Source organism: Pteronotus mesoamericanus, unplaced genomic scaffold, assembly GCF_021234165.1.
Source record: "Pteronotus mesoamericanus isolate MK-2021 breed Mesoamerican mustached bat unplaced genomic scaffold, CSHL_Meso_final contig_50, whole genome shotgun sequence".
NCBI lineage: Eukaryota > Metazoa > Chordata > Mammalia > Chiroptera > Mormoopidae > Pteronotus > Pteronotus mesoamericanus.
Window position 1 is genome coordinate 8,842,116 of NW_026555186.1, and position 16,222 is coordinate 8,858,337.

Here is a 16,222-nt window from a genome sequence, read left to right on the forward strand (position 1 = left end):
GTGCTCCCACATCATTGCCTATGACAAACCAAAGGTAAGAACCAATGCTTGAAACTAGAAGGTGGATGCATACAAAGCAGATCGATGATGAGATATTTTGGCTGAAGGTAATTTCAAATAAGCTTCGAACCTAGTCAGTTGACCACCAGGTTACATGCACTAACTTACTTGTGACCTTGGTCAAGTCACTAAATTGTCTGACCTGACTCACCATTCTACACAATAAGCATGGGGGCTGGGGCGGCTGGGTAAGGTGCTTTCCCATTCTGCGGTGTAAGGAAAATCAAATAAAATGCATATGTTAAAAATATCTTTTAAACACCTTTCTCACATGGTACCTTTCCAGGCCTCATTATGTTAGATTTTACTAAGACTTCCTTAAAAAAAGTATCTCTGTTCAATGTTATCTGAAATTAATTGAGTTGTGATTCTTTGGAGAACTAAGATGACAAAGATGAAATCATGTATCTGAAACATACCTATGTAGGACATGGATGTCACTAAGTGATTGCTATCGCCAAGACTGCACTCTGGTTACCAATCAGTCCTCCAACTTACATTGTAAAGACACCATGGCAAGTACGCACTAGGCTCCAGAAACATGGAGCCTAGTGCGGAATCTTAAGAGATAGTGTTCTTGTATTTAGAATGCATCTATTCTATAATTGTGGCTTCTCTCAGAACTTCAGAATGTTTCCAGAAGCAGAATCATTAAAAGCACTATTTTTATTTTTTCACAGAGAACTGTCAAGTGATACGATTCCCTAATTTATAAGAAAGTGTGCTGTAGTCTGTGACTTATAGACAGTATCATTCCAGTTTGTAATTTAACATTAAATTCCCTTTTATGTATATAATGTCTGTGTATATGCACACACACATACTCTAAAATTTGAGGATAACCAGGGCCTTTGTGCCTTTTTCTTAAATTCTTAATCTAATCTTGAGCCAAAATTCTGATCTTCTGACATCAACAAGTTAACATTGTTGCTTAAACAGACTTAAATGTACACTCGTAACCCGGAACTTCGCCACCAAATCCTTTTCCTCTTGTTCTCACTCAAGGTTCACAGGTCCAGGTGATTTTCTAAGAAGTGTTATGGGTAGTTAAATTTGAAGTAGGTGCACAGTCATAGAGTATAAGCATTTCCCATAAAGTCATTATGGCTTACAGGGTAAAGTTTATGGGTAATAATTTGTCGTTCAGAAAACAGGACCTGTTAGAATTTCTGGGGCAACTAAATTCTTATATGTATGAAAATTTTTTATTGTGGAGCATATTTTTGTTGAAATAAAATATGCATTAATTAATAACTAAATAGTATTTTAAAGCTGATAACAAGCAGGTATTACAATACAATTGATAATATTCTCTGTAATCTAATAGCTTTTGAGAATATTTAGGTCTTCAATAGAAGCAGAAATTCACTGGTACTTAAGCTGCATGTGATTAGAAATGATAAATAATAGCATACATTTTAGTTAATCATTTTACATTATTTTCCCTCTCAACTCCTAATAAATTGAAGTCAGAGAAGTCCATTACTTGGCTGAGATTAATTTAAAGTACCCAGTACCTATAATTGTTCAGAAATAACCAATTTCTCATTATTTTACTGTTTCTCTCCACTTCAGCAGGAAACTTGCTATTTGGAATCGTTCCTTCTTATTCTGAATAAATGCTAGTCCCCAAAACAGGGTCCCAGTCTAACCAACCCACCCACTGGCCCCAGGATGGACCTGAGAAATGAGGTGGAGCATTGGGTAGGGAGACAAGTAGAGGGTGCTTGTCAGAGGGATTCACTGAGCATCTCTTTCTGGTACATTCATAGGCAACCCATCTGGGAATCCTAGGCTCTGCCCTCAGGATGCATTCAGACTCCCTTGCCTCTCAGCGCCCTCTCCTGGGCCACCACCATTCTTCACCCACAGGCCTCTTCACCTTGCCTGACGTGCCAAGCACACCCCTGCTTTGCTTGAGATCTAGTTGCTGCTCTCCCTTTCCGAAACACGCCCTCTACCCGGCACTACCTTTAGGTCTGTCCCAAGGTCATCTTCTCAGTGAGGTCTTTCATCGTCACTGTGTTTACAGTAACAACCCCCATGCTACACACACCCTCACATATTCTCTCTCTCTCCCCCTTTCTCCCCTCCCCCTCCCTTGCTCTTCAGTCTTGCCTGTGTCTACTCTGCTTTATTTTTTTCATCATACACGTAATAGTTTCCTGTGACTGCTGTAACAAATTACCACAAAGTACAATAAGTTTCTGTCATATAAAGTCACAGAAATTTAATTCAGAGGACCAGAAGATCAAATCGAGGTGTCAGCTGAATTGATTTCTTCCAGAGGCTCTGAAGAAGAGACCGTCCCCCACCTGTCTCCTTGTTTCTGCTGGTGTCCAGCAATGCTTGGCACCCCTTGGCTTGTAGCCATGTCATTGCAATGTCTGCCTCTTCTCTTTGTGTCCTTTTATGTCTTTATGGGGACACTCTCATTGGATTTCAGGGCCATCCTCATCCCATAAGAGCTCATCCTGATCCTTAATTACATCTGCAGAGAACTTATTTCAAATCAGGTTAACAGTTTGAGGTTTCAAATCAATGTGAATTTGGTGTGTGTGGGGGGTTTGGGGGGAACACAATTCAACCCCAATACAGACTCTCACTCTTTAACAAATAATATATTTTGCTCTCTTAATAGTAAATTGACAGTTGCCATTAGAAACTACATTCCCTGAGGACAGGAATCTTTGCTCTGTTCAGTACTATATCCCTAGGGGCCCCTCAGTGAACACCGGCTGGAGGAGTGTGCTTCATGGCTGGATCTGGAGATGAAGCAAGCAGCCAGGCAGCCTGTGGGACTGAGGCCGGAAGGAAGGACTCCTGGGTCTTCCCGAAATAACTTGAAGATCAGGGAAGTTGAAGTTCTAGGTGAACAGCAGGAAGTCAGAGTAAATTAATAGCAGAATCTAACGGATACTCACAGAGAGGACTCCTTGAGGCATGAATTGCAGGCGGTGCCTCCAAGACTGTCTTATGCAGCCCCCTCCACCTCCTTGCCCTGGTGGGATGGTCTTTTCCAGGCGTAAAAGGGCCATATCCTGTGGCGAGGTGGGCCTGAGCCTTTGTTTCCTTATAGTAAATCAACACACAGTTGATGATGTAAAATAACACACACTTACTCTCTTACGATCTGAAGTCAGGCTCACTGGGCCATGGTCATGGTGGCAGTAGGGCCGTGCTGCCTCAGAGGTTCTAGGGGGAAAGTCCTTTTTCTTGACTTTTCCAGAGGCTAGAGCTGTATTGCTTGCATTCCTGGGCTCTTGGGCCCTTCCTTCACCTGCAGTGTTATGTTGCCTTCTTATTCTGTGCAAAATTGGTATTGCCACATAAGGTCACCTTCACAAGGGGACCTGGATACCTTTGGGGGCCTTTATTCAGTTTACCAGAGCATCCTAATCAGAGGCTGGCCACAGATACTGAGACATGGGGAGAGCCCTAGATGCTTCCCTCCTGATTTCCTAGCACATGAAGTGGTAGCCATTCTGTCTCTTCTCTCCTATGTTAATTTATCTCCTGGAGCAGGGCTACTAGTAATGAAAGAGACAAATTTGAAACAAATAATGCAAATGTGCTAAGCTTATGCTCATCATATTTGAATTTTCCTTTTGTGTATTTGATTTCTCATTTCCCTTTTGCCCTATCGTCATAGATGATCTGTGAGAGTTGCCTTGATCTTTTATGAAAATGGAGGATAGAATTTATAATTGAGATTTCAGGTGAGAAGAGGAAGGAACTGCTGGCTGGAGGTCCCAGAACACTTCCTGTGCCCTGTCCCCTTGGGCTGAGCCGTCTCCAGGGAGCACGGTGGCTGCTCTATCAGGAGATGGGTCTAGAAGTCATGGCTGAAGAAACTAATGCTTACATTGCAGTTTTGGGAATTACGTCTTCTGAAGATGTTCAGCTTGGAGAAAGCTGTTTCTTTCTGAAAACTGTAACAATTGAGCTTGCTTTCTAGACAGTCATGATTCTAGTTTGACTGTTTATATAAAAACAAAGGATGTTGTTCAATAGGATTAACCATATAGGGCAGCTTTTTGTTTTGGTTGCAAACTCTCTGCAAATGAGTATTACAACATTAATGCTTGCACATGTTTATCGTTGGATGTTGGTTAACAAGAATTAAAATATCTCTATTTTGTCATTGCAAAAAAATCCTCTAAATTTTTTTATGACCACCACCTCTGTGCTCCCCAGCCCGACCAACCAAACCAAATCAAAAGCAAAGCATGCCACCTCATGGCTCTGAGTGTAAAAATTAAAATGGTTTGTTAGAGTTCAAAAGTTCAAAAGCATAACATGCCACCTCGTGGCTCTGAGTGTAAAAATTAAAACGATTTGTTAGAGTTCAAAAATTTAGAAATGATTGAGGTTTTCATGTTTAAATAATGTCCTTACAGCCTTTCCCCCGATGGAAGTGACTGAGGTGGCAAAGTGAGCACTGTCCCTCTGACTTAAAGCTTTGCGGAAAATCCTACTTTGAATTCCTGAAGGCTCCGGGGGTCCTCGGGCTCTTTTCGGTGCAGAAGAAAATGTGATACAATGTTGTGACAGCACATCAACTCTTTTGTGTCAGTGCCAGCATAACATAGTAAGGAATTTCAAACTGTTTGCTATTTAGCTCTGTGCTGAGCACATTGTAGTTTTAACAACCCAGATAGTCCCTATGAGAGTGAGGATTTAGTCACAATATTGTTGGTCTGTATGACAAGTTTTAATGGAGAAAAGGTTACATTTGCATATTCTCCAGTTCCATTAACATTTCTCAAGTGAAGCCCAGTAAGGAATGAGAGTTATGAGTTTGGCATCTTTAGGAAATCTTAGATGGTTTTTATTTCTTACTCTTCTCTTCTTCAGCTAGTTACATTTAATACTTCACATTTCTTGACAGCCCACAGTATGTTCCAGGTAGTTCAAATATATTATTTCTAATCATCCCAACAATACTCCAAGGTAGGAATTATTATCTCAATATGACAGATGGACTCAATGAATATACATTTTGAGAAAATCTCTGATGCCAACCCCTGGAGATTCTGCAGCAAAGTACACAGACAGGAGGCACCCAAGGCTGCAAGAAGGTTGATGGTAGAGTGGGATTTGAACTAGCTCCAACTGCATCCAGAAAAAGTTGCCCACCATGGCACTAGGCCTTTGAAGAAGGATGGGGAAAGAAAATCATTATGTAATGGCACATTTTATTGTTTTATTTTGTTTTTTAATTACAGTTGACATTCAATATTATTTTATATTAATTTCAGGTGTATAACATTGTGGTTAGACACCTATAAATAATTTATAAAGTGATTCCCCTAGTAAGTCTAGTACCCACCTGGCACCATACATAGTTATTACAATATTATTAACTATATTCCCTGTGCTGTACTTCACATGCCATGATTATTTTGCAACTGCGAGTTTGTACTTCTTCATCCCTTCACCTTTTTTAGCTAGTCCCCCAGCTCCTCACCCCCCTGGCAACTGTCAGTCTGTTCTCTGTATCTATGGGTCTGTTTCCATTTTGTTTGTTCTTTGGATTCAACATATAAGTAAAAACACATGGTATTTATCTTTCTCTGACTGGCATATGCCACTTCGCATAATACCCGCTAGGTCCTTCCATACTGCTGCAAATGGTAAGATTTCCTTTTCTTTTTTTATGGCTGAATAATACTTCGTTGTATATACATACCAAATCTTCTTTATCCATTCATCTATTGGTGGGCACTCCAGTTGCTTCCACATCTTGTCTATTGTAAATACTGCTGCAATGAACAAAAGGGTGCATATGCCTTTTCAAATTAGTGTTTTGGATTTCTACAGAGGTGGCTAGGTAAAGAGGCATTTTTAAAATTTTGAGGAACTCTCATAATGTTTTCCATAGTGATTGCACCAATGTGCAATACCACCAACAGAGCATAAGGGCTCTCCTTTCTGCACATTCTCACCAACATTCATTGTTTGTTGACTTATTGTTGACAATCATTCTGACAAGTGTGAGGTGATAACCTCATTGTGGTTTTAATTTGCATTTCTCTTATGATTAGTGATGCTAAACATCTTTTCATATGTCTGTCAGCCATCTGTATGTCTTCTTTGGAGAATTATCTATTCAGATCCCCTGCCCATTTTTTAATTGTTTTTTTTTGTTTGTTTTGCTTTGTGTTTTTGTTTTGTTTTGGGGTTTGTTTGGGGTTTTTTTTGTAATGTGGAGGGGGTAATTTTTGGTGTCGGGTTCATGAAATTTTTAAATAAAAATTGGAATTTAACCCCTTATCAGATGTATCTTTGATAAATGTCTTCTCCCATTCAGTAGGTTGTCTTTTCATTTTGTGGATGGTTTCCTTTGCTATACAACTCTTTAGTTCAATGTCATCCCGTTTGTTTATTATTTTTGTTTGTTTTCTCACCAGAGAAGATATATTAGAAAAAAATATTAGTGAGAGGAATATCAGAGAGTTTGCTGCCTCTGTTTTCTTCCAGGACTTTTATGGTTTTAAGTCTTATTTTTAAGTCTTTAATCCATTTTGAATTTATTATTATATATGGTATAAGAAGGTGGTCTAGTTTTATTTTTTACTTTTTTGCATATATCTGCCTGATATTTTCAACACCATTTATTAAAGAGAAGACTGTCTTTACCTGATTTTATGTTCTTGTCTCCTTTGTCATATAATTAATTGACATTTATAGGCATGAGTTTATTTCTGGGCTCTCTATTCTGTTCCATTGAACTATGTGTCTGTTTTTATGCTAGTTCCATGCTGTTTTGATTACTAGAACCTTGTAATATAGTCTTATATCAGTTAACATGATACCTCCAACTTTGTTCTTCTTTGTCAAGATTGCTGTGGCTATTTGGGGTCGTTTGTGGTCCCTATAAATTTTTGGGTTATTTGTTCTATTTCTGTGAAAAATACCATTCATATTTTGATAGGGGTTTCATTGAATCTATAGACTGCTTTGGGTAGTATAGACATTTTAACAATTTTAATTATTCCTATACATGAGCATGATATATGCTTCCATTTATTTGTGTCATCTTTGATTTCTTTCTTCAACATCTTACAGTTTTCTGAATACAGGTCTTTAACCTCCTTGGTTAAGTTTATTTTTAGTATTTTATTTTTTGATACAATTGTAAATGAGATTATTGTATTAATTTCTCTTCCTAATAGTTCATAATTGGTGTGTAAAAATGCAAATTATTTCTAAATATTAATTATATATCCTGCTTCTCCACTGAATTCATTTATCAATTCTAGTAGTTTTTGGCAGACTCTTTAGAGTTTTTTATATGCAGTATCATGTCAACTGTAAATAATCAAATAATGACAATTTAGGTGTCATTTTTTTTTTTTTTTTGGTCTGATTGCTGTGGCTAGGACATCCAACGTTATGTTGATTAAAAATGATGAAAGTGGACAACCTTGTGTTGTTCCTGATCTTAAGGAAAATGCTTTTAACTTTTCTCTGTTGAGTATGATGTTAGCTGTGGGTTTGTCATTTATAGCCTTTATTATGTTGAAGTATGTTCCCTCTATTCCCACTTTGATGAGAGTTTTTTTCATAAATTGATCCTGGATTTTCTCAAATTCTTTTTCTGTATTTATTGATATGATTATATGATATTTTATCTGTTATTTTTGTTAGCATGGTACATCATGTTATTTTATCTGTGGATATTGAATCAAACATGCATCCCTGGAATAAATACTACTTGAACATGGTAGATGATCTTTTTAATGTATTGCATAATTCAGTTTGTTAATATATTGTTGAAGATTTTTGTGTCTATTTTCATCAAGGATATTGACCTGTAATTTTCTTTTTTTGTAATATCTTTTACAGGTTTTGGAATTAAGATAATGCTGGCCTTGTAAAATGAGCTTGGGGACCTTCCCTCCTCTTGAACTTTTAGAAATAGTTTGAGAAGGATAGGTGTTCATTCTCCTTTGAATGTTTGGTAAAATTCACCTGGAAAACTACCCAGTCTAGGAATTTTGTTTGTTGAGAGTTTTTTGATTATGGAATTGATTTCAATGGTTATACTTGGTCTGTTCAAATTTTCTGTTTTATTTTTTAAATTCAGTCTTGGAAAATTGTATGTTTCTAGAAATGTATCCACTTCTTCCAGATTATCCACCTTGTTGGCATATAATTGTACATGGTATTTTTTAATAATGCTTTGCATTTCTATGGTGTCAGTTACTTCTCTTTCATTTCTGATTTTATTTACTTGGGTCCTCTCTTTTTTCCTTAATGAGTCTGAATAAAGGTTTATTAATCTTGTTTATCTTTTCAAAGAACCAGCTCTTTGTTTCATTGAATGATTGTAGTCTTTTATAGACTCCATTTATTTTCACTTATTCATTTATTTTCACTTTGATCTTTATTATTTTGTCCCTTCTACTCACTTTGCACATTGAGCTTTGTTTGTTGTTCTTTTTTTAGCTCCTTTGTGTGTTAGATTATTTGAGATTTTTATTGTTTCTATAGGTAGACCTGTTTTGCTATAAATTTCCTCCTAGGACTGCTTTTGCTATGTCCCATAATTTTGGTTAGTTGTGTCTCATTTTTATTTGTCTCAAAATATCTTTTGATTTTTTCCTTGATCTCATTGTTAATCCATTCATTATTTGGTAACATGTTATTTATCCTCCATTTGTTTGTTTTGCAGGTTTTTTCTTGTGATTGATTTATAGTTTCATAGCATTGTGGTCAGAGAAAATGCTTGACATGATTTCAATCTTCTTAAGTTTATATAGACTTGTTTTGTATCCTAATGTGTGGTCTATCCCAGAAAATTTTCCATGTGCACTTGAAAAGAATGTGTATTCTGCTACTTTGGGTAGAAATGCTCTGAAGATATTGATTAAATCCATTTGAGTATGTCATTTAAGGCTGCTGTTACCTTGTTGATTTTCTGTCTGGAAGATCTATCCATTGGTGTCAATAGGGTATTAAAATCCCCTCCTACGGCTGTATTACTGTCAGTCTCTCCCTTTATGTCCATCAAGATTTGCTTTGTATACTTAGGTGCTCCTATGTTGTGTATAAATGTTTACAAGGGTTATATCCTCTTGTTGGATTGCTCCCTTTATTATTATGTAGTATACTTATTTGTCTTTTACTGTAGCCTTTGTTTTAAAGTCTATTTTGTCAGATATAAGTATTGCTTCCCAAGCATCCACATGTGGCAGCTGAGAATCCAGAGTATCATATCTCAACTGCACAGGTTCCCCACTGAGGAACAAGAGATCTGGCCCCACTCGGGGCTGCCCAGCTTTAAACATGAGTACTGGGAGGAGAATTCCACATGACATGTGGCTGTGAAAATCAGTGCGGATTCTGTTTGGGTGAGACAGAAGACTGCTAGAAACCCAGGCATCTTCCTAACAGGCCAGCACACAAATGCTTGCTCACTAGCTGTCACCTTGGCTCCAGTGGAAAGATAGTGGCTTGGAGATCTTCAGAGACATACTGGGACAAGCTGATTTGTATGATTTTGGGGCAAGCACTGGATGGTTGGCTGCCATTTTTCCTGTGTTGAGTTCTCTCACATGGCCAAAGAATACTATCTTTCCTATGTTGGGCCTTCTCCCCACACAGCCAAATTTAAATCTGCATTGGCCTGCAGAACTCCACTAGCTTTACCCTGTGACTCCTTAAGACTTGCCCTCCTCCCTGTAGCCTCCCCAGAATGTCATTAGGACCAGGGCGCTGAAACCCTGGGCTAAACATGTGCTGTATTTGATCTCTTTGTTGAGCAAGCAAGTTATAAATCTTTCTCTCCTTGACTACCATAGTGGATTGGGCACAGGATTTGACATCAGTGTAATTGGGGAAAAGTTCAGAACTTGACCAGCTGGCTTTCTCCCTTCTATCTCTTCTAGCCTATAAACCTGGAATAGTCCCTTAGTGTTTGCTGGTTTTGCCTTCCATGGATTTAAAAAAAAAAAGAAGAAGAATACCACCTAGTCCATGTGATTTCTTTTTAAATGATATCATAAAGTCTTATATGTAAAAATGCATAGTAAACTATTAAGAACTAGCTTTATACTAGTAATTATTATTCTAAGGCTGCTATAATACAATTTTTAAAATAACCTTTTACTGACATGTATTCAATTGGACATTATATTTATTTGAAGGAATATAAATGTAAGGAGAGACACTGCTTTAGCTTGTAGCAAAAACTGTGCGTTAAAAGGCGCCATTATCAAAGTTCCAGCCAAGATGGTGGAGCAGGAGAGCACTGCACTCACATCCTCCCGTGACCACATCAAAATTACAGCTAAATTATAGAACAGTTGACCTAGATAACCATGTAAAGACTGGCTTAACAGAAGCCCTATAACTAAAAAATATAAAGAAGAAGCCACCTTGAGATTTGTAGGCGGGGCAGAGACGCCATACAGGCTGGCCTCCTGTTTCACAGACTTACCCCAGCCATGCCAAACACCTCACCTTCCTCAAAATCAACCCCTCTTACAGCCTCATACCTTCACCTGTGCTGCTCCTTGGCTGGTATTTGTCTTTTCCAGGGCATTTTGTCTTAAAAGCCACTCCTTGTCCTTAAGGATTAAGACCTTCTTTGAAGAAACTATATCACAGAACTGAATTCTGGCCCAAACATCTTATTTCTTCCTTAAGGGCTTAAGCTTAAGGTCTTCCAGCCCTTTCTGTGAAGCCCATTTCCATGGGCAGCAAAAACTCTGTATAGAATCTCATCTCAGGGTGATAAAAATGGTCTAGTAAAAGAGACTAGGGTATAGCCATTCCCCCAAACTTTATGCTGTGGTGCACTCCTTTAGCATTTCCCTGTGAAATCGAGGAGAGCATTTGAAAACCTGGGTATACTCTTAGTGGGTGACAGTTGCCATGACTGGGTCCAAGGGGAATGGCAATTAGAATAAGCCAGAAGTAAACTGCCTAGGGACACAATTTGCTTCAAGCCCATCCTGGAAAGCTGGGCTAGGCTAAGAGACAACTGAGTCATGTTAAACACTAACTTTGTTGAATTTGGTCTTATCTAACTCCCTGGTCTCCCTCACCCCTTTCACTCTCTCCCAGTCCCCACCCTCACGGGTGTTCACTGCACCAAATGAGGATTGGGACACTGTGGCTCCAGACATCATTCTTTCATACTATGGAGAATGTCCTTGTCCGCATTGTAAGGGAGGGGGACAGATAACAATAAATAATAAAAAATAGAAAATAATTTCAGATGTCATAACTATCACGGATAAAATGGAACTCTAGGGTAGAAATGACTTGAGGGGTGGGGTTTATTTGGCTAAGTGGTACAAGGAGATCCCAAGGAGACATTTGAACTGAGACCTAATAAAGACAAGACAGCACCATTCAAGGCCTGAGGGATGGGCTCTGCAGAAGTACCAAGACTTGAGGTGGGAACAGGAAGGTAACAGGTCAGGAAAGTGGGGCAAGTGGTTTGGCAGTAGATGCTGTTAGAAATACGTAAGAGTCATATCTGTGGGGCCACATAAGCAGATGTAAGGAGTTGGGTATTTTTCTAGGTGCAGTGGGACACCCGTGGAGGGTGTGGGTCATAGAGCTATCCCTTTGATGCACGGATAAGACTGCTCAGGTTGGCAGCATGGAGTGTGACTGTGTGTATGTGTATCTTTATCCCAAGGACAGCGAGAACCATGGAATAGTTTTTAGAAGAAAGTGGCACAATTTAGTTTGCTTTTTTTCATATTTTGATGACTTAGGGAGGAAGAATGGTCAGGTGGGAGGTGACTGGCATGATGGGCAGAATGAAAGGGGAGAAGCTGTGTCTGGGAGGACAGTAGTGGGATGGAGGAGAACCCATTTGGGATTCCAGAGGTTTTAGGCAGATGCTTGACAATAGCCTTTCTTTTGTCCTATGACTGAGGAGCTTGGGCCCCTTCTTTGATTCTCTAGAGTATCCATCTGGTCTATCTGAGTTTGGGCTGTGTGTGTGTGTGTGTGTGTGTGTGTGTGTGTGTGTGTACATGCACGGAAGCACATTCTCATGCACGTCAACAGGGAGTCCCTAAGACTGTTCTCCAGAGGTCCTTACCAAAGATGTTCTTGATGTGTACTTACATGCCTAACAGAATAATTATCACCTGATTAATAAAACAGGCTGAAATGAATTCTTTACTAATCACTTTCCAATAGCACAAGCTTATTTGAATTCATCCTAGCCATCCAGTGGCTTAAATGGCACTTCTAATTTTAATGTACAGGTATTCTATAGCTTTTTTTCCTTTTTTTGTTCCCCCCCACCACTTCTCCCCACCCCACCCACCTCCACCTCCCACTCTCAATCCTACCCCTCTTAGGCTTTGTCCCTGGGTCCTTTATACATGTTCCTTATTTAATTTGTATGAAGATTATAATTTTAAGATGCTGCTATTAAAAGAAAAGGGACCATGCTATCTCTGTTATAGAGGTGGTTTAGAATCATGCAACAAAAAGAAATTAAATTAAAAAGAAGAATAGGCTTCCTGTGTTTTAATCCATAATTGTTTCCTACTGTGATCACATAGCCAAGAAAAAGTCAATAGTTTGTCCATTATCAGCAATCACTTAATTATATTTTGTAGAAAATGCATTACTTACTATATATATATCCTTTCGAAAATGTGTGTGCCTACAATTTTAGATAAATCTATTAAATACTTAATGCATATTAAATGGAATGCTTTATCTTTCCAATAAAAACTAAGCCAGTTCAAAAGTTCTATTTTGTAGTGTCTTCAATAGCTGTAAGGGAAACACCAGCATGTTCCAAGGTTTGCTTGACAACCACTACCAGTTGTGATAAAGGAAAGGTAAAGAGAACAGGTTAGAATCTATGAGGAAACTTTTAACCTTTGTCTGTTCCTTTCTCTCTCTCATTTTTCATGACTCTTATTCTCAGTTGACAGCTCTGACCTGCCACCAACAGGATGTATGCTTTTGAGTTGTTTCTCCAGGAGTAGAGTGGTTGTTGCAAAGCCTTCTCATTTCTCTCGCTCCCCACCCTTCAGATAAATAGTATGCTTTTGTGGCTCACAGGGTCAAGTTTTTATCTGTGGTCTCACAGGTCACTTTTTTATTTCTCTGTTAAAAATTGACTTCCTGTTACATGAATGGAATCCAAACACTTGGCCCTTTTAGCTAGATATTGTAACTGGTTGAACTGATTGACTTCGTAAAAAATATTTATTTGTGTAGTGGTACATCAATCTTATGTTTTAGAATGGATTTAAGTATCTTAGAACATATTTCTTAGAATTAAATAAACAACCAGCTTCTTAGAGTCACTAAAATATAAAAAGGGTACAGGAAAAGAATATATGTTGCATTAAATTTATTAACATTGTATGAATAATCTTAACTCTTTAAATAAATAATTTTATTGTATAAAGTCTTACTGATACATTTTTATCCCTAGATTGGTAATAACAATGATGTAAACCATAAAAATAATGATGACATTAACTGCTATTATGACATTTGGGATTGGACCCATTCAGTTATATTTTCTCTTGTCTGATTATTTAGGTAGCTACTATACCTGAATCAGAGTGTTGAAATGATATATTAGAAAATAAATATGACCTTATAAATTATCTTTAAGCCTAAATGAAAAATGTATATATTAATAAAATCAGGTACCATTTTAAGTTATTTTGTCATGTTTATACACATGCACACACTTACAAACCATTTACTCATGGAAATATTTTTAAATGGATTAATGTATAAGAAAACCAGAACAATCATTTGTGAAATATCCCCATGTAAAGTTAACTGTAGGTTCACAGTGCGGCAGGATTTATCTCTCATGTTCTCCCTCCTTCTTTTTGTTCAGAGAATTTGGATGGAGAGATCCAGAACTGCCTGAAGTGATTCAGATGTTGCAACATCAGTTTCCTTCGGTCCAGTCCAATGCTGCAGCCTATTTACAGCACCTCTGCTTTGGAGACAATAAAATTAAAGCCGAGGTAAGCACTACTGGATTCTCCAATGACCAGTGTCAGATTCAGCATCACTGAAATTTATAGAGTAATGTTGAAAGGGGAAAGAAGTAGGAAAATTAAATTTTGAAAACTTTGATCCATATGTAAGACGGAAACATAGCACTTTCCACCTAATTAATTGACATGCCTATCATAACTTCTTCTTTTTTAATACTTGAACACCACAAAGTGGAGGACAGAGGATACATGCGCTGATAGTGTTAAGAGAGACAAGGTTTTCAGCTGCTGTACTTTGGGTATGACTTTCCTTTTCTTCCCTATTCCATCTCTGGAGTTGTTTCTGCCTCTAACTTCTAAAGAAATACAAAGCATCATCTGCTGGCTCCTCAGTTTACAACAAGGTTACTGCATTCAGTCTATGTTACGATCTGTCCTCCCTGGAAGACTCATTGATAGGATGGGAATTTTAGGCAATAAACCAGCTTTGTATTATAACCGAGAATGTTGAGTCATTCACAGAAGTACCAGTGGATATAATGCAGATGTGTTCCATTACATAGACTATTATCTGTGTTCATCATGTAAACAATTGTTAACATCCTTTGTGTTTTGGAAATATGTTAAGGTGCATAAATTATGGTGTGTGGTGATTCTGGAAAATCACAGTGGTCAGCACAGCTAACTCTGACTTTTTAGATAAGGGGCAAGAATTTGCATATCAGAAGCTGAGTAATCTTTAAAAAAAGATTGTATAAGTTATACTTTCTAAATTATGGATTTTATAAGTTATGGATGTGATTGCTTAGATCCATAGCATATAAGCAATTTTGAGGAAGAGTCTAAATTCATTTCAGAATGGAAACAGATTTGAAGATATAATTACAATCCATTATAAATTTTGATTGCTGGCATCAGGATGTATATAGCCTAGTAGCTTTTCATAGTTTTTCTGTCCCTCCCACTGGGACTCAAAGGATTTTATCCATGCTCATTCTTATCAAGAAGGCCATATTCTTTGTGGATGAAATGTAGATCAGTGATTCTCAATCAGGTATGCTTTGACCCAAGGGACTTTTGACAACATCTGGAGACATTTTTTGGTTGTCACAATTGGAGAAGGTTGTGTGGTGCCATTAGCATCCAGTGGATAAGGGTCAGAGATGCTGCAAGACACCCTATAGTGTACTGGACAGCCCCGGCCAGAGAGAATTATCCAGCCCCAAATGCCAGTGGTACCTACGTTGAAATAAAGAAAAATATTCTCCACCTAAGCTAAATTTAAAATATCAAAATATGCCACCTATTAAAATGACCTAAAAATAAATTAAACTTATGTGGCTCCTGTACCAAATGGAAACTATCTTAATCATTCTCTGTTTTTAATAGAAAACAAAATGGCCATTCAAAATGAAGGACAGATTTCTGCTTAAGGGACCACATACCTTCACTTTTTGAAGATTACAACTTTGATGTTTCCTCTAAATGTCACAAAAGCATTTTATTTCATTATTGGTGTCAAGTTGGTTCAGGATTGTTGTTACCTCCATGAAAGTGGGATGCCCTCCATCTTGAAATATGGTTCTGTTGGCAAGTCTAATAACAGCACACACCCCAAGAGAGTACGGAACGGTGGTGGGTTACTCTCATAATAAGGCTTAACAGGGTGAGCAGGGTGACTCCCAAGCAGGAACAAACATGGCTTGAGAGAGCACTGAAGGAGGCTGGCTGGGTATTTCATGGTAGTTATGGGGATGGGGATAGGCAGGGTGAGGTTCCCCCATGAAGATCCGGACTTAAGGGGTTCAAAGTCCCTGCTGATGCTGGATGGGGAAACACCCGAGCTTCCTAATCAGGGTGCTCAGATGTGGGCCGAGGGGAAGAGGGAGAGTGGGGCTTAAAAGCTGTCAGAAGCCAAACATCAAAAAATAGAGTCAGACTCTTTACTACAAGGAGTCATGCCAGCAGGCAACACAGGCGTCATGGCCTGGGGAAGTTCAAAGTTACTGGTCTGACTCTGCTACATGATCCGTGGACTGGCCTTGAAGCCTCTCAGTAGCAGTGAAGCCTGACAGCTGACTGCAGACTTGTGTGTGGCCACATCAGAAGGCCCGCCCCACCCCCTGTGCCCTATGGTAGACAGAGGTGGCGCAGTGAAGCGGTGACCAGCATGCACTTCAGTGTCAGACAGATGCATCTTCCGA

General features: G+C 38.4%; 1 protein-coding gene across 1 annotated transcript in view; it reads left to right on the forward strand.

Annotated features, from left to right (window-relative positions):
* CTNND2 (catenin delta 2) overlaps positions 1-16,222 on the forward strand; it is an 821,124-nt gene that overhangs the window by 565,582 nt on the left and 239,320 nt on the right. Inside the window, exon 10 of the mRNA XM_054578328.1 lies at positions 13,913-14,045. Within this exon, the coding sequence (XP_054434303.1) occupies positions 13,913-14,045 (133 nt within the window). The remainder of the gene's footprint in view (positions 1-13,912; positions 14,046-16,222) is intronic.